Source organism: Pteropus medius, unplaced genomic scaffold (assembly GCF_902729225.1).
Source record: "Pteropus medius unplaced genomic scaffold, Ma_sr-lr_union100, whole genome shotgun sequence".
NCBI classification, from domain to species: Eukaryota; Metazoa; Chordata; class Mammalia; order Chiroptera; family Pteropodidae; genus Pteropus; species Pteropus medius.
Window position 1 is genome coordinate 6,302,226 of NW_024342467.1, and position 22,875 is coordinate 6,325,100.

General features: G+C 35.8%; 1 protein-coding gene and 1 pseudogene across 1 annotated transcript in view; both read left to right on the forward strand.

Annotated features, from left to right (window-relative positions):
* The first annotated feature begins 323 nt into the window (after positions 1-323).
* LRRC72 (leucine rich repeat containing 72) overlaps positions 324-22,875 on the forward strand; it is a 36,180-nt gene continuing 13,628 nt past the window's right edge. The window contains exons 1-5 of the mRNA XM_039862448.1: positions 324-416; positions 5,612-5,685; positions 8,749-8,818; positions 18,719-18,800; positions 19,910-20,020. Coding sequence (XP_039718382.1) covers positions 324-416; positions 5,612-5,685; positions 8,749-8,818; positions 18,719-18,800; positions 19,910-20,020 — 430 coding nt within the window. The remainder of the gene's footprint in view (positions 417-5,611; positions 5,686-8,748; positions 8,819-18,718; positions 18,801-19,909; positions 20,021-22,875) is intronic.
* Positions 13,781-13,899, forward strand: LOC120602593 (uncharacterized; annotated as a pseudogene).

The window sequence follows — 22,875 nt, forward strand, 5'->3', positions numbered from 1 at the left end:
TTTCTGATATTTATATATTAAATCAATAAAATTATTATTATTGGTGCCTCTTCTGACCTACTCCGGCATAGCCCATCACCCTCTCTCCAGTATCCACAACAGCAGCGCAAGCGGCGGACACGAGCGTGTACGAGGTACCACGCGGTGGGCGCTGCCAGGGCCACACGGCGCAAACGTCACAGAAGTTAGGCTTTGCCTTGAAATCTTTCCTGATTTGGATTGGCTTTTAGTCAACGAGATTGTGGTAACTGTTGGTAACAAGACAATGAGCGGTGGGCCAGGCTGGGTCAAGTATAGGTGCCATTGGCCGCCTGGGCGTCCTGATGACCTGGGACCCGAAACACCTGCACCGCTCCGTCCGAAACAATACAAGCCTTGCAAGAGCTGCGGGGCCTGCCCTGGAGATCAGCCGCAGGGTAAGAGATGCTCCCTTCCCAGACCAAGACCCTCTCCTGTCCCTGCCCGAAAGCCCCAACCCGCCCGAAGCTGCTCCTGGGGTACCGATCGGAGGGAGTGAAGCAATGGGGCTTCAGACCTCCCCTAGAGACCTGTTAGTCTCCTCAGTAGGGATAGGGGGCTGCCGCTGATCTGCGCTAATAGACTTAATATTGACCTCTTCCCGCTTACCATCTACCACATATGTAACTCTGGCAGTTTAGAAATTAGATAACAAAGCCATAAATTTGGGTCTTGACTCTCCAACATATTGTTTAATATCTATCATATTATTTTACAGATATGTAAAATAAAATATATAAATAAATAACATATTTATATATGTAAAACCCCTGAAATGTTCCTCTAAAGTGTAAATTGACATGTTGAAGAGAGAAGGCTGTCTGATGAATAACACAAGCAGAGTTGAGGACAGTTAAGATAATGGCTTAAGTCATACTTGAGTGGGGGAAAAAACGTCAAAATTATGCAACAAAGGAGCTAGCACAGTGTTCTGGGGTTCTTAGACGTGTCTGGAAAGGTGTGGGACTACATGATTAATCAAGGCTGAGAGTTCTGTAATGAAAGCTATTCACAATAAGCCCCATCTCACCTATGGTGCATGTGTGTTGCATGAAGGAATAGGAATTTATTATTACAGTACGTAAATTATCAAAGAGAAGGTATTTTATTCTATAGCTCCGAATACAGGCTCCATTCTTCTGGGATTTAATAAGCCCACAATTTCCAAACTTTATTTTCCCATTTTATCCAGATCCTAAGGCATCGGGCCGTGGAGGGTGCTGCTGTCTGTCCTCTTTTGCTAGAATTGTGCACCGCCCAGTTCTGTGTTGATACTTCTTATTTTCCTTTTTTGTTAACCAGCTAATTTGAAATCTGACTTTTTATCCCCTCATCAGGTTACAGAAATTGCTCCTTAAATTCAATACTTTTTCTAGATCAGATCCTCTACCATGGTACACAGCACTGCGGATTCAAATTCTACCTTCTAGAAGTGCACCGTCCTGGCTTCCACTGTTTCTCCTCCTAACTTTATAACCATCCCTCTTCTGTCCCCTTTCCCAGCCTGGTGCCCTCATCCTCTTTCTAAATGTACATACTTCACAGTAATCTTACCTGGGCCGCACTCACTCCTTTGCGCTGACCTGACTCACCAGGATGTACATTCCCACCCTGACATCTCTGGTGAGGGCAGCTCGCCTACCTGCAGCTTCCTGCCTTGACCTGTATGTTCCCCCAGCACCTCAATTTCAGCCTTTCTAGGCTGAATTCACCCTCCTTTCCAGTTGCCTTTCTCATCATCATGTCATCACATTATCATCACCTGTGACTTCGCTTGCCCTTATTCTCTGCCTCCAGTTACTTGCCAGTTCCGATCAGTTCTCTCTGTACCCCGCTGTCATCTCTGTTCACTGCTCATTCCTACTTGCCACTACCCCAGGGCAGGCTCATCAGCTCTCGCCTTGATTTTCCATTGGCAGCTTTGCTTCCTGTCTGCAATTCTCTCGGCACCCCTGGCTATCGTACATGTCGCTGCAAGTCATCTCCCTGAGGCCGAGCTTTGCTGCATCTTTCCTCCAGTTTAAAAATCCTCTACTATTTCTCTATTGCCCAGAATTGAGTCTCATGGTTTTTAAATAACTCGATATTGGATATTGTTTAAAAGCATTGATGTAGTTGCCACGGGGAAAATCAGAACGTTGTTGGGCTTACACTGATTTAACCATGAAGTTAGTGTGTGTGTGTGTGTGTGTGTGTATATATATATATGTGTGTGTATGTATATATAATAAAATCCAATTAATTTCAAATTACAGATTACATAAACTATATGATTTTAAGCTAGAGTTCTCAGGCCTGTAAGAGTTTTGTTTGTGGCTTAAGTGCACACTTCAGCCTAAATTTCAAAGTTAGCACAAATCCACCTTTCTTAATTTATTTCTCATTGTTGACTTACATGTGCTTTTCACTGAAGCCAGACTGTACAGCCCTGCACTCCTCGAATTTTCTTCCCCCACTTATCTTTTGTGAACTTACTCCCTTTTAACTAAAATGTACATCTGTCAATATGCTATTTTTAATTTCTCCTCACCCTTTCAAGCCCAACCCAACTGTCAGTCCTGCACTGGAATCTCAGAGTTCCCATGTTGATAGTAATTTCTTCTTCCTCTGAATTCACCAGAAGATATTTTCCTTTGTCATAGCTCTGAACACATACGACCTTCTTTTACATCATTGTATGTCCCTTACTCCTCCTACTAAAAGGCGTGCTCGTAGAGAGCAGTCACCTTACCTGATTACTAGCTATTCACAGACTAATCACAGCCTGAGCTAAGCACACAGTAATTTGTCATTCAATAAATGGCTGAATTATCTGTTTGTACCTACTATTTTTAAAATGTTCATCTTAAAGAATGCTGTTAGGTGCAGCTGCTATGGAAAATAGTACGGCAATTCCTCAAAAAATTAAACATAGAATTATCACACGATCCAGCAATTCCACTTCTGACTACATGCTAATAAAGTAAAAGCAGGGACTCAAAAAGATATTTGTACACCCACGTTCACAGCAGCATTGTTCACAAAAGCCAAAAAGGTGAAAGATACCCAAGCATCCATGGATAAATGGACAAAGTGTGGTACATATACAATGGAATATTATTCAGCCTTTAAAAGGAAGAAAATTCTGACACATTACAACATAGATGATTCTTGAGGATTTTATGCTAAGTGTAATAAACCAGTTACAATAGGACAAATGCTGTATGATTCCATTTATTTGAGGTACCCAGAGTAGTCAAATCCATAGAGACAAAAAGTGGAAGGGTGGTTGCCAGTGGCTGAAGAGGGGGGAAATGGGGAGTTAGTGTTTAGTGGGTGCAGAGTTTCATTTAGGAAGATGAAAACTTCTGGAAATGGATGATGGTGGTGATTGTACAATGACATGAATGTGCTCAGTGCCACGGAACTGTATAGTTAAAACAGTAAATTCTATATTATGTATATTTTACCACAATAAAAGAAATAGTTCAGGGAGAGAATTCTTGTTGTGCTCCTTTAGATGAAAGGAATATGCTGCTATTGAAGTCGCGTGTTGATTGGGAACTGGAACTGCTCCACCTCGGATTCACTGAAACTTGAAACTTCTTGGCACATTTTCGTGTTCTTTGGAACTTTGACGTTAATACTTGTTACCAGATTCATATGAAATTTTGGGTTGGAAAGAAAAATACCATCATAAAAAGCTGTGTAAATAAATAACTAATTATACCAACAATTTACATACTATGCTGATCGTTTCCATTTCCCTTTTTATCTTGTAATTTTCAAAATTTGATTTAAATTCTTAAGTATTCAGTCCATGACTAAAATTTTCAAAATGTGTATTAATTTCTGGTTACTAAATTAATATTTAATTATAAAATATTCAAACATTATTCAAAAGCATATTGCTTAGAAAGTGAAAGTCCCCCATGATCTCAAGCGATAACCGTTGTTAACAATGTGTATATTTTATATGCGTATAAATGTCATTGGTGACAAAAATATTGTTACACTTATACATATTATGTTGTCAAAAGCATTTTTTACTTAAAAATGTATTTCTGATGTCATTATATCTATAGCTATCTATCTCTATATTTTAAGCTACTGCACAAAAGTATTCTATTGTGAAGTTACATCTTAATTTAACCCATTTTCCAATTAATGTGGCATATTTCGCAACTACAGATGTGTGCTGAAGTGAAATGATATTCATATTTTGTGCGTGTGTGTGTGTGTGTGTGTGTGTGTGTGTACTGCTGTGTTTCTGACAACTAGGTGTGGAATGGTGGGATCAAGTTAAAAGCACATTTATAATTTTAATAGATAGTTGCAAATTTTTTATTTTACTTTGGCTGGCCTTTAACATCCCAAATACTTTGGCAAAGTTGACCACACATAGGAGAAACCGATAGTTTAGATGTTTCAGTTAAAATGCCCGTATGCAGATGTCCAAGCCTGATCCATTGGGTTTTTCCAAACCCCAGATTCAGCTTGCTTGTCAGGATAACAAAATACCCTGATAGAATTACCTGGAGCCAATGAATTCTTCAAGACTCAAGATTCAGCTTCTGTAACAGGGTAACAAAGAAAGTTTGGGACTATAAATTAGCAACTGCTCTCCATCCCTAGGATATCTACCTCTGTTACTTTAAATATTTGCTCATTCTGTTAAATCTAACTAAATAACAAAACCATTGTCAAAATTTCATAAATCACTTACTGACATTATAACCTTACCACCTTCAACAAATCCCTGCCAAATTTGGTGATTGTTTTGACTCTGATAATTACAATGTTTGTCAGATTCCAGAAGTGCAATGATTATACTTTTTACTTTTGTTGTGTCTTGTTAGCTTTACTCTTTCATGGCAAATTATAGATCAGCTTCAATTTTTCCATATTGTCTTAGGCCATATGGTGTATAAATATTATTTTGTAATTTAGCAAAGGACCTCAGAAGGAAAAGCAAAACACTTAAATAGCTGTTGTTGAGTCTGTATTTTTAAAACGAAGTCTATAAGAATAAAAATTGCTTCTTCTTCACTAAAAATTCCCATGGTACAAATATGACAGTAACTCATGAAAAACGAAGACACTATTCCTTTGCAAAGAAAGGGAAATGATATCCATTCGCTCATTCATTCATTTGACATTTATTGAGAATTTACAGGTGCAAAACACCTATATGATAATGTACATTATATTCCACGTCCTTCACCTTCAACCTTGACACTGTCTTCTGTAAATGTGGAAAACATATCAAATATTAATTCCCTGTGTTTGAAAGAACATTTAAGGATATTTAAAGACTAAATTACCTCATAGAAAATCTAAAGCTTGTTCTTGATGTATATGAACACATATACGTTTTTTTCTTTTTGATTAAAAATTATTTACACATCTGTGCTCAGGATTAAGGATAATGAAATTCAACCACAAAAATGATTAAATAATATATAATTGTAGTGCTGGAATTTATCAGTTTAGAGTGGTTGCCTCCATATTCTCCTTTCCTTTGATCTTGTAGACGTTATTGTTATTGACTGGAAATGTCTCAGTATTTTTGCTCAGTGGAATGTGCTTTGACAGATTAATTATATGTTATCAGGCAGTTGAAGATCAACTAAAGATATGTGGACACAAGAGGGATGCTGATGTCTTTGAGCTATTCCTTTCTAAGAAGTAAGTGTATTTTATGTAAGAAATAGAAGGGCATCACTATATACATATATATATAAACATATATATATATACATATATATATACACACACACACACACATATATATAATATTTCATAGATTTATATGTTCTTTTCCAGTGCCCCCTCCCAAGGACTGGATGAGCAAGTACCACACTCTAATTACTTTACCACTCATTAGAGTCACAGTTTTCATTGGAGAGGCAGCATATTGGAATGGATAAGAACAAAGATTATGGAGCCAAGCTAAATTGGAATCCCAGCTCTATCTCTTCCAGCTGGGTGACCTTGGGCATCTAATAAACCTTCCTGTTAAGGCTGTCAGATTTAGCAAACAAAAAATATAGAATGTCCAGTTACATGTGAATTTCAGAAAAACAAAGGAAGATAATTTTTTTAGTATAATTATGCCCCACACCACATTGGGACATTTGTTGTTGCTCTGAAATTCTCAAAGTGGGTATCATGTATTTTATCTGAGTACCCTATTGCCTGCATATGTACAACTATACTGTCTGCTTCACAGAGTTCTTGTGAGGATTAGGTGAGTTCATAGAAGGTAGGGGAGGGCCTGGATGCAGTAAACACTCAATGAGCTTTAGTGCAGTTAGTATTATTACTATTATTAGTGATAATAATGACTCATTATACCCCTATACTATAATAGCAACAACCCCTATAATCCCTATCTAACAACCCCTATACTAATTTTACTAGTAAATAGAAAAACCTCTTCCTTATATAACAACCCCCTTTGATCCCACTCCAACTCCCCAAGGTGGCAAACAGCAAAATGGGTTCTTCCTCTACAGAATAGTCACCGTGCCTGAGACATAACCCAGGTGGAAGAGGAAGAGGTGGTTATGGGTTGCATTGGACTCTGACACCACAGTTTTTACAAACCAACAAGTGATACCTGTGCAGTCACAACTCGTATTTTAATAACAATGACCCTATTCCTATTTTTTTCTCCCTTCATGCTTTTTAATTTCTATGAATTCTATGAATTATTTTAAAATAGGCTTGATATATTTCTACTTATATGTAATCTGTGGAACTCAGTTACTTTTTAAATAAAATGTCTTACTTTATCAATGAAGTTAATCACTTTACCTCTGTTGATTGAAGGACATCCTTTATTAGTAAATATATTTCTTTTGTTATATATAAATACTTTTTAGTTTATTAGTACAGAGAAAGATATTTATCTTTGTAATGGCCCTGAATCTCTTGGTAGTAAGGGAATAAATAGCTGACCAATTTAAGATTTTAAAATAATATATATTTCAGAATGGAACAGGTATGGTAGATAATTCTGACACACTTAAGGTCATAGATAGATATAGATAGTTTTACGATAAATATTTCATGTAGTCAAAAGATTGCATCTCAGACCTTCATGATTTTAACAACTGTATGCTACTTATCTAAAGGGTATATGGATAACAAGAAGAAAAGATTTAAAACACTAGAAAAAAATACTGATTTTCTGACAGTGGGTCTTCTCGACTAATAGACATTATATATCCTAAGAATATTAAATTACCATTTAATCCATCTAGGTACAAAAAAAAGTGTTTCACAGTCCAGATACCAGTAAACTGGGTTATTTGCCTAAGCCTCCATTGTCCTTGGAAAATGAAAATCATTTTACCAATGACTCCTTGAATAATCACTGAGAACATATACCATGACAACGGTGTTAACAAATTATTGTCAGCATAAGTCATTGCCATCACTAGGAGTAGAATTTCTTCTCCTTTTCTTCCATCGGCCTCACCTTGAAATGTAAGTCTGTTATTGATTTAGGACAGGTTTATGTGCAGAATCAACCTCTCTGACATGAGTTAAAGTCCCCTTAAAAGTGAATCACTTTATTACATTATCTAATAGCTAAAACTTCAGCATCAATACTACTCGTATAAGTAAATTAGTGATAGTAACGTGACACGGTTGAAATTTTAAAGTATTTTAAAGTATGAAATTTTAAAATAACTTTTCAAGGAAATCCTCCAAGTGGGGCTTGGGTTTCTCTGCTATCTTGTAATGATTATTCTATGTCTTATGGGAACAAATGAAGTTAAAATACTATTATCGTTGCCCAATGCAATAGTGAAGGCATATGAGGGTCCACCCCAAGGTTAAATATAAATGTGAAAGGATGTTGCCACAATGAGTTAATATAGGTAATATTAATTAACATTAATATTTTTAAAGTGCTTAGAAAAGTACCTGACATGCAGAGTGTGCTCTGTAATAGTTTGATAAATAGAGACATATATGTCTACATACCAAGCCCGGGCCCATAATTTTTGCCCTGAGAAATAAAAGAGACCTGAATACTCCAGCCCACAGCAGTCAAAAAGCCAACTATCCTCAGAGGCTTTGCCCTCTTTGCTGACAGCTCCTCCTCCCTGCCCCATATCTGTCTCTTTGCTGAGAGAGCTGCTTGAGCAACAAAGCTCAGGACCCCTTGGAGAGCTAGAGTCCTGCTCAGTTCAAGAAGGATGGGCAATATTTCAACTCCATATTTAACAAATGGGAAGAGAGAATAAAACACTTTACTCAGTCTCTGTCTCTTGATATTCTGTGATCTCAATGTAGTGACCTAGTCTAGCCAAGCCTGGGACAACCCCAGAGACCCCTACAGATGCCATTGAACCAGAAGCTAATAACATTTCCCAAATTCACCTGTAAGTCCAGTGTCTTCTTGCACTTACATTTTCCCCTCAATCTTCTCCCCAGTAAAATGTATTTTTTAATTGAGGTCCCAATAAATTCTGTGATGATGAGGTGTAAATTTATATTTCTACTGTGATACAATGCTCTCTTTTAAGTATCTGTTTTAACTGGCTGACAAAATCTTAATCCACGTGAATGAAATTTTAATGCTAGAATTTCAGAAATTAGCATGTAAATGTGTCAACAGTTTTGAAAGGACAAAGAGAGAGGTTTTTTCAGTTACTCCAAAGTCGTACTATCTATCCTGCCTTATCCATGAATGAATTAATTGTTGCTTATAGTCACTTTCTTTTTCCTTTTCAGGGAACTGACAGATGTCATTGACCTTTCCAGGTTTAAAAAACTAAAATACTTATGGCTACATCATAATAAGGTAGTATTATATTGTATCTTTAAAAGGCTCTGTAATTAAATTACTATCTTAATATCATGTTTTTAATAGAGCTAATCTTTAAAGGTATTAATATTGTATATCCCTAATTTAAATTTAGGTAGGAAACATTATATGTATATATGTGTATATATTGAAAAGCACAATTTGTGAGATAGTATCACACTGCAACTTTACTTTTGTCTCCCACATTCTGTCAAAGCTGCTTTCCGGGCTCCTGGAACAAAACTAGGGCAGTTTCATGACTTTTTTTCAGCTCTCCTATGTAATTCAAAATCTTACTGCCCATTTGAGTTATCGTCATGGTTCCGAAATGAGAATGTCTAGGAAAATATATTAATCGACTTTTCATCTCTATTCATAAGTGAGACATCCCTCTACCATTTCTCCCGTAGCCAGCTGCAGTTTATTAGCTAGGGAGGTGTGGTTTTCCTCCACTCTCACCTCCACCCTATCCTTCTCCAGAGTTGGAAAGGAATGGGGAGATGTAGAGGTAAGGAAAGGCAACGGAGAAACAGTGTTTTGATTTGCACTGTCTGGTGCTAACAGATGTTCAAGTTGTCACTTTTCTCATCATGGGTTTTTCAGAAGCTCCTCTCCTAGATTACTCCCACTCTAATTCCTCTTTGTTGGCCACTTCCAACCTCTCCTCACCTTTTGTCCAGTAGTACTTACAACCGAGGGTCACCTGGACTTGGCAAACTACCTTCATGGGTAGGAGTCCTCATAAAGCGCCCCAGACCAACACTCTCACGATGGTGCTGCATTCAGTTCCCAGGACACACACACCTTTGCTCTGCTGTCAGAGGCCAGGGGAATTGGTTACCTCCCAGTTGCTACCCAAAGCCACCATGTCCCCAACTGCAGGGAACACCCTTCATGGTCACTGAGTGTAGCCCCTGAAGTTTCTCCTAGAGGCTTGGGTTTAGGAGGCAGCGTCCTCGCACTGCCTGCCTGACAGTGGTTGCCTGAGTGGGTCCACGAGCTCTGTCCAAGTCCTAGAGCAGGACTGAAGTAAAATGCAGATGCAGACAATCTTTACAGTTAGCCAGTAAGCTACTCTCGACTTTCAAAAATTTGACTTTCCAACAGCTTATATTTTGTTCATTATAAATCGATTAACCAGTCTTAGTATTTTGAATTTAGACTTTCAAACACCAGCTGATTAAAAAAAAAAAAACTCTTTTGAGTTTTCAGCAATACGCTTGTCAAGTAATAGTCCAGATTCAGTGTTGAATCTTTAAGCAGCCATGTTTAGGAAAGTATCTCAATCTTACTTTGCATTTTCAGTTTTTTTTTTTTTAACCAAATCAGTGGAAAATGGAAAATGAAAGTGCTTCTGGTATTATGCGTAAGCATAAGTCTCATAAGCTTGAAATAATTTCTGGGAGAACAAACACAAATACCTCCGAGGCCCAGCCAGCTAGCGATTGCGAGGGAAAGTGCATGCACCACTTAAGGGCAGAGAAGTTCAAAACTCTTTTAAACACTGCCAAAAATTATCCTGGGTCACAGTGTGCAACCCTTGATTAGAAAAAGATGGAAATCACAAGACATGGCAAAAGTGACTAATCTTTGTTTTTCATGTGTACTTGTGGTGATCAGTGGTGTTCAGTTTTGAGGGAAAAAGCATGTACGAATGTTGGCAATATGTCTAAAGAAAGAGATATAATTAGAGATTTTACATATATATTTTTTCATTCTGGTAGTGGACACCATTCCACCTCCAATCAGTCATTGAATATTCACCCAGTTGACTGACAGATACATTGTTTACATACTTAGGGACTGAATATGCTGTCACCTCTTTTGCTTTCTTTATTTTATAAGGGGGGTTGGTGGGAAAAAGATGCAACAAGAGGCAGAATCCTCTTCTTGCACTTGGTTTTTTATGTTCAACAAACTAACTATATTATTACAAACTCACCGCCACTTAACTTTGTTTTTTAAAACATAGACTTATTTAGTCCACATAACAATGGAAAGATGTCATACCAAAAATAAATTTTCAGTGGTCATAGAGTAAGTAGATAAACTGATGTGAGTTTTCCTATTGATCAATAATTGACTGGTTGCTAAGTTGCTTGATCGTTCACACACCATGAAAGGTTAAATTCTTATCCATGATCCAAAACTCTTATGGGCATATTAGCTATGATAGTACTTCATCGAAATTCATATGTAAAATTTTGATTATTAGTTTTCATTAAAATCTAGATTACACTAGGTTGACCACTAAGAAGTTATCATACCGGTATAGAAATGATATGGAAACTTGTGGTGAAAACATCAACATGAACATAGGAATATAAATATTTAGAATTGTAATGTTTTGTTAAAGATGATCTGATTTTGTGACCAGCACTTTTCTTAAATTAATAAATATCTAAGACTATCCTCTATTTAGGAATTGATAAGACACAAAGTAATAAAATAAAATGAAAACAACTTTTTTTGTTTATTCATTTATTCAATTAATAGTTTCGTTAAGGTGTATGTATTGTACCTTATTGGTTGTCCACTCCATATCCATTCTCCTTTTACCTATGCAAGAGAATTTGTTTACATACTTCTCCTTTTCACTCAGGTGGGTGGTCCCATCTCATTTTCAGGAAGTAGATTCTGTACCAATTAAGATAATCCCATCCTCCTTGTGAGTGGCCAGTCAGTGAATGGGCACCTGACCCAGACGTGGTAAGAGACATAGGAGACACCTGCTGGGAGGCTCCTGTGAGAGGTTTTCTTATTTCTAAAAGAGAGCTCCAGAAAAAATGTCCCTTGTCTCCTCTGGCTATTTTCTTGCCTTGATATGAAGCCGGGAAACACCCTACCAACTTTAGGATGGATCCAACACTTAGAGAAAAACAGAGCCCAAAGGATCACTGAGAGGATCACCGAGGCTCTCATGACCTCTGGACTTCTTGGTATGTGAAATAAATGTTCTAATTTATGTGCCAGTTTGAGTTGAGCTCAGAAGCTACTTGGAGCCAGTAGCAACCTATCTGATACAGTTTATTCTGTGCTTGCATTAGGTTACTGATAGAATGTAACAATAAATGTGGTGGTACCTGGTCTAGTGATAAAATTAGGAAAGGCAGAGGGAGTGGCTGTGCTCCTAGCCAGGATGAAGCCTTTGTAAACTGCCTGAAATGGAGAGAAAGCAGTGGTCTTGGGAGGCAATGAAAATAGTTTGGTATGTTTGAAGCCTTGCATGCCAGAAAGGTGAGCACTTCTCCCCTCTATTATCCAGTGGATGATAAAACTGGAACTTCATTTCTGACCCTGGACTAGCAAATTAAATAGGTACAAGTTGTTTCTAAAGACCTCGAATACCCCAGCTTTCTAATGTTTCCTCAGATGACTCTGATTCCCTCACCATGTTCTCTGAGGACTGGTTTTCTCCTCATACTGCATAGATATTCACTCCTTTTGCAACTCCTCCTTTTATGGGTCTCCTTTTTCTAATTTTGCCTGATCTAATTAGTGGGAGGCAGCTGCTCTGAGGTTCATATCAACTGAGACCTTCTAAAGACTCCTTTTAGAAGTCTGAACAAGGGAATTTTTGTTCCAAAGTTCATACTTCACAACTTTTTATGAGAATTTGAGTCCGCTCAGACAAGTGATCTAAGTGAAGTGTCTTTTATACTACAATTAAATTGTGTTTGGGCTCATTACCTCAAAATATTTCTTTTACAGATATTTAGTAATAAGCTTATAATATTGGTACCACAATGGTAGTATTTTTCTATTTCTGGAAGTACTAGCAGTATTTTGATATATTTCATTTGTCTCAGATTAGAATAATCATTTAATGAAAAATCTGTATAATGCCTCACCAAGCAACTTCCCAAAATGGAATCTGAGTTTCTGCCATGCAGCAAAAATCAAACAGTTGACAAATTTTACAAACTGACAAAATGGCAAAGTCATTGTTTATAAAACTCATCATCTAAAAAATAACTGAAATACTTATTTATAATAACATTTTCCACACTAGCTGACTAGAGAATGGTCAGATTGAAATAAACAAAATTGAGAAAGCTCCTGCGCCATGAAGAATGGCATTCTTCTATGCCATTAAGATATTTTGTTTCTTATCTCCCAGACATATTGAAATTTTGGCATTTGAAAATTTGGTAAATAGCACAAATGTATATATTTTAGGAAAGAATATTGGTGTACAAGATTAGCAGACAACAATTTTAAAATCGAAATAAAAATGTTATTTTTATAATGCCGTTTTAAATATTTGTAAAGAATTCTTTGAACAACAATACTCTTTTTAGGTAGCTTCACGACAAGCTTTGTGTCATGGAATTTCACTTGGTTCCCTCAGTTAGATTTGAGTTTACATATTTTATTTATTTGTTTATACATATTCTGCCTTGTTCCAAAAAAAATAATTTAGAGCAGCACAAACTCCATGGTATAACATTAGAGCTATTAAAGATTAAAATGAACAGCGTGCATGCCATATAATTTGGGCTCTTGTGTGTTTCTCCTACCTCAGGGCAACATTAATTATATACCTCATGTCAACTTTGTTGAAAGAGTCATATTTTGCCAAATACTTAAAACCTCCTCAAAAAAGTAAATCAACATAAATAACCTAAAGAAGACTTCAGTGCACGGTTGTGAAATTCATAGATATGTACACTATATATCTAGTTATGCTTTCAAATTACTTATTTAAGAAATGTAACTTGTTTTTGGAAAAAAAGCATAAACAAAAATTTCAGTAAAATGGAATAAAGAGAAGAAAACATGAGAATAAAGGCTATTTACATTGGATAAAAATAGTTATTTTTTAATATATTTTCAAAGTATACATTTTAAAGTATTGTACAAATTTTAAACTAAGATACACATGAATTAAGTTCTTTGCCCTTGCATTGTTTTCATTTATTGGACAGAAATATCATAAAAATGAATTTAGGAATCTTAGTCTATGGCCATGCTACCCTGAACAAGCCCAATCCCGTCTGATCTCAGAAGCTAAGCAAGGTCAGGCCTGGTTAGTACTTGGATAGGAGACCACCTAGAAAGACCAGGTGCTGTAGGTGTAAAAAAATTATTAAAAATAAGGGATTGTAAGCTGACAAGGTCCTTGCAACCTGTGATGGTACAGTAAATTTACTAGCTAGCATTTTTCCTCTAAAAAATGAAAACTTTGCCATAGACTATAGCATGGCTTGAAATGCTATGTCTGCATGATAATTTAAAAATGGAAAATTTAAACTTTACACTCCAAAAGTTTATTTAGATTTTTTTCTTGCACTGTTTTGTGTAATGCAAAATAATGATTTTATTTCTACGGCATTGTAGATACTAACATTTATGTATCTTTATTTTCATATTGTATAGTAATTTTACTTTAAATTATTAAATAGGCTATTTTATTTCAAATCGCAGTTGAGTTGGTTCTAATTATTGAACTGTCTGTGCACTGTATGTTGCAAGCAATTTTAAACTGTTGTATACAAGTGGAAAGAGTATTAGAAGTATAACTGTGCTATTATTTCAATAAAGACCTCTTGACATAAAAAAAAAAAAGGCAGGTAGTCTCGCCTTAAAAAAAAAAAATTAGAAATCTTGGAAGTATATTTAATTTTTTTCTTTTTTTCTCCTCTACAATTTAATGTACATTATAAAAATTGTCCCTAATACTTAGAATTTTATGTAAATTTAGGAAATGTGATTTCAATATTCAAATATACAATAATACGCCTTTTTATATAACACATAATTATAGAATTGTTCAGAATTTCATCACGTTGTTTAATCACTGGTCTATAGATCTGTGCTCCTCGGTTTTTAATCTTGGTGACACTGACTTTTTGAACTGGATAATTCTTGGTTGTGGGGGCTGTTCTGTGCGCTTTTGGGTATTTAGCGATATCCCTGGCTTCTACCCATTACACGCCAGGAAACTTCCCTCCAGAAGTGACAACTTAAAATATTTCTAGACATTGTCAAATGTCCCTTGTGGGGCAAAATTGCCCCTTTCCTCCCACTGAAAGACGGTGACCTATAAGAACCTAAGTTAAAACATGTGACTCCTTTGCTCGAAACCTCCAGTGATTTCCTGTTACTTTCAGTCAAGTTCTAACACTAACCAACAAGGTCCTACACAGGTAGGCCCCTGATTGCCTGTCTGACCTCATTGCCCACCTTCTCATCCTGGTTCACTTTGATCAGCCATATCGGGCACTGTGTCAGTCCCTGACCTATTCACTGGCTACTCCCCCAGTGCTCCTCCTACAGATATCCCAGTGACATACTCCCTCCCCTTCATCAAGAGTTTGTTCTGATATTACTTCCTCTGCAAGGCCTACCCTGACCAACCCATTTTAAATATAATACCACCTCCCTACTGGCGCTACCAGTTTCCGTGCTTCCTTTTCCTTATCACTTAATTGATGCCATAATTTATAATTAACTTATTGTGCATATTGTTTATTTTCTCTTCCTCTGTTAGAAAAAAATGATAGATATTTTTGTCTATTTTGTTCACAGCTATACCCTCAGAACTTAGTACAGTGTCTAACACATAGTAGCTGCTCAACAAATACTTGCTAAATGGAGAAATGAGAAAATAAAAATCCTAACGTTTTCTGCCAAGTTGAACTTTTCTTTGCGTAGGTGCTAGTTAAGATAATCGAAGTTCACTTAACAGAAGCATTGCTTTGCCCGAGCTAAACAGAAAAATAATATATGGAAAAGATATTGGGTAAATATTAGGTAGCTTAAGAATCAAGTATAGAAAACTCTCAGGATCAAAGTGAGCCATAGTCAAAACCATGTCTAGAATTGGTTTCCACAAATACTGTTGACTTGCCGATCAACAACAGAATCACTTGTATGTGCCAAACCTTGAGCTAAGAGATGATTTGTGAAATGTCATATTAAATGTAAATCCTATGGCAATCCTTAGAATCAACAGTGTAAATTTTTAATGGATAATTTTAATAACATTTGACAAAATAGTTGGAGTATCAAGACAATCAGCATGTCTTCTAATTCTTCTTCTAAATCTTGACTTCAACAACTTACTACATCGCAATGTCTGTTATGTTCTGTGAATTTTACCGTGGAACTGTCTCTCAGTTCCCTCTACTTTTCTTTTCTCTCACTGCTGTTATTCTACTCTGGGACAGCATATATTTTTCTCAATTAGAGTAGCACCCTTCCCGTTCATCTCCTGCCATTATAATTACTATTTCTTCTAAACTATGTTCTTACCTACCATTTTCTTTGTAAAATAAAACTGGGCAATAACACTCTTCTGCTCATAATCTTTTAATAGCACCCCACTTTGCTCCCCCACTCCTCACACCCCAACAAACAGTGCAATCTCAAAATACCAGTAATCATGGTCCAAGGGTGTTAATTCTCTTGGAAAAACTAGGATTCTACAATCAAGATGAAACTGTTGAGTTCACTAGTGTTCTTCTTGTGTTAGTGAGTAATGCAAGAGAAATCAAAACCTCAGCTAATTCGTAATGTTCTGCTAATGTGTGTCAGGCAGGTAACTGAAAAGGAGAGGAAAAAAAAGTCATGGTTTTCAGAGAAAAAGATGTTCTTTTTCTCTGCTGATAGGTGTGTCTATCATCAGATGAGGGAGTGGTGAGGAGAAGGATGGAAGGTAGTGAGTTACAGTCATGAGGCAGGTAGGAAAAGGAGAAAAGATTAGGAAGTCAGCTGGGAAACACTCCCCAGGACCTTGAGTGGTTTCTCCTAACTGGGGGAAACACAGCTTCTCTCATGACTTAACAAAAGCTGTGGTGAAATTTTCAGCGTCCTCCTACATGAGTGCTGACATGATTTGGTGCAGATGAATCTGTGAAATGATGACATGTGCCTTTTATGGTTTCATAATTTGTAAATGTTGCAAATATAAGAAAAAAGTAAAGAAAATTTATTAAAGAAACAAATTTTCAATCTTTATAATTCTAAAACAGTTTTTCTGAGATATGAGAGGGTTTAAGTAAAATTTCCAATAAACCCTCACTAATTCAGATAGGTTGGCATCTTTCTATCTGAATCAATCCATCGAAGGCCAAAACGGTTCTATTTAACTAATAACAATAGTTTCCATGATAATCTTTAATAAACACATAAAACTAATTTACAATCATGAGCATATATTTCTGTAGATATAAAGTACTAAGCACTTGAATCTTCTCCCTGCTAGAGCCTGTATTAAGTAGTAAGTTCTCATTCTTCTATTTAACTTACCTGCTACTTTAAAACATACCTACCCTACTGCCATGAACTCTACCATGTCTCATCCTCGTAACCCAAATAAATCTGTTACAATTTATTGAGGTAATAGTCAACATTAAAAAAAGTAATAATGGAGTTCTCCTTGCAAATCTGACATTGAGTTTAGAGTTAAATACCCTATATTATGCATACAGTACTTAGTGGTTCATAAAAGGAATTTTCAAGAGTGCTTTTTTGCAACGCTGAGACAGTAACAGCTCTCATCTGCATTGTCCTGAGATATGATTTCAAAACTAAGACACGTTAATTGTATAGCACTGGTTATCTGCATAGAAGCGATGTGGAGGGCCAATTTCTTGGAGAGACATGGCCCCACAGGACTTAATTTTACCTGTGGTGTTCAAATGTGTTACAACAATAATGTGTTTGTGATTTATTAATGTTTTAAAAATACATTTACAATAACAACAAAAACACTGTCAAAGGAAAAGAGTGCTTTTGACTATTTCCAATTCATACACACTTAATTTATAATCTAATCTTAAAAATAAGATGCAACTTCAACAGACCATTAGGAGAATGAGAAGGTGGGCAGGAAAAAATACGGAAGTATGGTTCATTTCCTTAAGGAAGACACAAAACTAGTGATCAAGTGATTAATCATACAAGTCAAATCAAGTGTTGGGGTGGTCAAGAAAATGGAGGTTCATGGGCACAGGGGTTGTCAGGAAAGGTCTCATTTAAAAAGATGAGCTGTGGACTAACTACCAGGATTATGCTGTGCCTCGCCCTCTCCTTACGGGATGGTGGCTGGCTGAGCTGTTAGCACTGGGCCTGACTTGGCAGAGTGGCCACCTATGTCTATTCAGATTATGGAGTCCTTGGCTAAACTGAGGAGATCTGTTTACCAGAAGGACTGTGAGCTGGAGAAGAGGAGGTGGTTCATAGACTGGATGGGGGATAAAGAAAAAGAGTTCAGAATTAGACCATTATTCAAGAGATCCTACTCAAAGTATTGGAACAGTGGCAGTTTAGAAAAATAAAAAGTGGGTCAAAACAGTGAGAAGGCAATAGCGAGATGCAAGGAGATAACAAAGGGATTTCAACAAATCCCTGGAGCAGTGGAACCTCCCGTGCGGCCCGCTCAGGGTCATAGATGCCTTGCTGGCCTAGGGTTGACCCTTAGGAATCATCAGAAACATACCAGGAAGAAAGTCACTCAGGCAAAGAGAAATCATGATTCATACACAGATGCAGAAGCGGCCTCAGCATCATCTTAGGAGAGAGCCCTTGGTACATAATAGGTACTGAATAGTATGTGATGGTGAACGAGTGGATATGTTGAAACCGGATCCAATGAGCTGACATGAGCAGAACTGTGTGAAATGCTGTTAGAACAAAAGGTCTAGGCCCTGTTACAGAGGCTTTGAAAACCATGCAAGGGAGTTTGGTAGAGAGGTTTATGTTAACTTAGCTAAAAACATCCTTTTAATCACACTGTCATCGAAGACAATCCAGATATAAACTCAGCCCAGATCAAAAGGTCACAAATAATAACAGCAAACATCAAACTTCTATGGTCTTATTATAATTATATATATGCAGATATATATGATTGTTATAGAAAGTAAATTGTTCTCTATCACTAATTTTCAGCTCCATGGAATAACATTTCTCACTAGAAACTACTGTCTGACAGAACTATATCTAAACAACAATGCAATATTTGAAATAGAAGGTATGTCTTAAATTTTCTTTGTTGATTGAATAAATTTTCAGTTAAGTAACAACTTTGAACTATGCAATTGCTAATGGCATGCAAAAATCTGTTTTAACATTTCCATTGAAAATACGTGATGGAATCTATTATTTTTTAAGGTTCTTATGTACATTTCATTTTAAAAAATGTGCTTTTGATTACAGTTTTAATGCAATCCTGTCTTGTGTGTTATTCAAAAAGTAAAAGAATCTTTTTTAACACAGAAATTTTGCCATTCTGCTGCACAGTTGGACACAAACTAGTTACAGTGGAAGCAAATTTTAATAATATTCGGGAGCATTCACAAATATAACAACTTTATAAATAGTCTTACTGTTTTTACTAGCTACAGTTTTTACCAGCCAAATTCTTGTTTTCACTCTGAATTAATTTTATATGTTCAGCAATCTCCAAACTGATGATTTCAAATCAGGTGTAAAACTACATGATATACTATGATCATGAAATATGAAGAGGTACATATTGCACAAAATGTTTTTCTTCAAAATACCATAAATTTTAAGATCTACCATGATTTTATGTACCCCGAAGAAAGAAAACCTTGCCAATTAAACTGTGATGTGTCTATTGCAAAGACACAAGCTACTTTCACTTATGTTGAAAATGTGGGAAAATATGCAATTTAGAATCAACAAAAATGATATGAATATTTGGATACATATTGTGTAAAGAAAATATCTAGTTAAACAGTTTGGGGGGGTACTGAATTGAATGAGTAATTATTCCCTTGATTGACATTATAAATCTAAGCAACACTGGCAAAACAAAACAAAACAAAACAAAACAAAAAGAAGAGTAAAGAAAATAGCTCTTCTAAAATCAAACAAAAAAATCATTGCTACAGAAAAGAAAAACATAAAATGGTAATACTGGAAAGAAACTGACTCTACATTCCCAATCACACTCAATTAATTGAATACTTATGCTTTGTTCTATTCTTAATGATAAATCACAATATTATTGGTAATAACTCTCCCTTTCGCCAGCTGTAATGTATTCTTTGCTTTTGTTTAGTGTGTTTATTTAGCATTAAACGTGTTTAAAATCTCGTTAAAATTTTTTTTTAGGCCTGCACTATTTGCGTTCATTGCATATACTCCTGCTACATCACAATGAGTTAACAAACATCGCTGCAACAGTGAAGGAATTAAAGGGAATGCTAAACCTGAAGACCCTAAGTATTAATTTGCACTTTTATATGGCCATAAATTAAAACAGTAATAACACAGGATTTTTTTTCATTTTTAAAATTTAAATTAGATCAATACTTATAACTAAAATATATAGATTTCTGAAAACGAGACTAGGTCTTATTCTTTTTAAAAATGTTTTTGAAAGAACAGGAAGAAAAAATTTTGTGAAACGATTAGGCATGCCAAATGAAAATGACAAAAGTGACAAAAGATTTATATATTTAAATTGGTGGTTTTGGTTTTACCTTAAAAGTAAGTTTTAGCCATATTATATGATTCCATGCATATGACATGTCCCAAATAGGCACATCTATCAGGATAGCAATACTGAGAGATAACTGTTTTTAAATAGATTAGTGTTTTTCCAGGGCTGGGGGGTGAGGAGACTGGGGAGTAATAGTTAAAGAATAAGGGGTATGGTTTTCTCTTTAGGGTGATGAAAATATTCTAAAATTGGCTGTGGTGATGGTTGCCCAAAACTGTGAATATACTAAAAAAATGTATTGTATACTTAAAATTGGTGAATCGTGTGGTTATGTGAATTATATTAATGAAGCTGACACCAAAAAATAAATAAATAAAGTAAGTTTTTATTTAAGTTTTCAATTGGGTGAATAGCAAGCTGAGTGTGATTCATGAATATTGAATCACACTCAGCAAGGAACTGGCCTCAGTATTGGAAGAAAGTGTGAAACAAATTGGAAAAATAAATAATATAAAGTTCCTACTCTCAGTAAGTTTAGAGTATTGAACAGTAAATAAATCCATACACAACTGCAATATAGGACAAATGGTTCTAGGTATAACAGGGAAAAGATGCTCAGATTAACGAGTGGGTTTTTAAACTTTAGAACCTGGAAACTTCTTGATATAATGTCACAAAATAGATGGCCTTTTGAAATTTCCTATTTGTTTTCCATTCATTTCTCAGAATTGCTTGACACTGTTTTGAATACGTGTAAATTGGTGTTGGTGATGGAGGTTTTGATTCTAATCAAATCAATACATTGAGAGTAATTAAAGTTTTCATATATTTTCAGTGTTAATCAGTTATATGTACTATATTTAGGAGAAATGATTCATGTGTTATAGGTGGATTCTTTAAACCCAACCCAAATATTAATATTACACCAAGTTCATGGCAAATCCATGCTTATTCTTAAGACGCGATAAGGTCTGTGAAAGACTCAGGATTGGCTTGCATATTCGAATTATCTGGCCCTTCTGTGCTGAACAGATGCTTTTAATGATTAAAGGCTGATTATACTAGATCCAGAATTCTTACTTATCTTCATTTTTTCTATAAAATGAATTAATAGCTACCTCTCAGGATTGCTTGAAATATTAAGCTATTTTTGTAAAATACATATTTTTAAAAAGCATTTCTTAATGCTATTTTGAAGTAGCAACAAAAATTGTTTTATTATTATGTAAATTAGATAATGAATTAAGATGCACAGTCTAGAAATTCTTCTGAGTAGTAAATAGATTAAAAAATATAACTGACGTTTTAAATAATAATCATTATAACATATCTTAATATCTTTCCTGTTGAGCAAATGCTTTCTTACAATATTCTCATTTAAATTTTCACAGCAATCTTATGACATGATTACAGTTATTCCCTCTTTAATGGCACAAATGTAAGGCTCAGAGCTTTAACCAAACTACTAAGGAGTGTTGTTGAAACTTAAACTCATGCCTGCTTCTTTTAGCTATCATTTATTCATTCATTCAATAAATATTTATCATGTATTTATTATATGACAGTCTACTAGGTGGGGACACAAAAGTGAACAGGAAAGTCTCTGGACCTTTATGGAACTTGAGCTTTTATAACTTTCAGGCCAAAAATTTCTTAGAGAGCTGAAGGGGCTTAATACAAAACTAATTAGATAATTTGCTAAATTTAAGAACTCAATAATTTAAGCAAACTTATTTTATAATATAAAATTTAAAGGTTAGCAATCAAATTTACCCCGATCATAGTCAACAGGATTATGTGCCTGCCCCAGAAATGAGGGGAGTCTGAAATCCACCCCATGCCCTCACTTGTCTGTCAAGGGTGTATGTGAACCCAGAATCCTGTCAGCCCTGAGTGCTGTGAAGGAGTGCCTTTTCTAGTTTCCTTAAACTAGAAAGGCTGTTAGGTCAACCTGGTAGTTTAATGTCCATATTATTACCTGTCACAGCAGTTTAAGTGACCTCATAGTGATGTAATTCAAGTTATATAATTGTTCCAACCGAGAATCTTGTAGTGGGATCATTTTTTGAAATGGAGAACATGCTGTGTCGAATTACAAAAAAAAAAAAAAAAAGCATTTTCTGAAAATTTAGGGAAACAAATATGCACATTTTGAAACTCTTCCCCATTTAGGTTAAAGAAATTGTATAGAAAAAAATGTTTGCATTTGCTAGACTACAAATAGTGCAGTAATGTCCTCAGATTAAATTTCTATGAGCCTCATTTGCAATCACAGATTAGATTCAGCTCATTAACTAAAATGAGAAGTTCATGTATTTTGAAATGTTAAAATTTTTGTCTTTTCAAGTTGTAAAACCATGTAAAATGCTAAAGTGTTATCATTATTCCATTTCAGTTACAAGTTCTTCAGAGGGTGAGAAAATTGCCTGGAGGTAAACCTCTAATCCATTTCAGCATTGCACCCTCCACTGGCATTTATGAGGAGAATTGCCAAGAGATTGCCCAGGAGACACATAGCTGGAAGCTGCAGGGAGGCCTAAAACCAGCTGCAGAGTGTGAGGTCCTGGAAACGAGAATTCCTGACTTCCAGGCTGAGTCAGGAGGGCCCCACCTCTCCTCTCCAGGCAGTCTACCT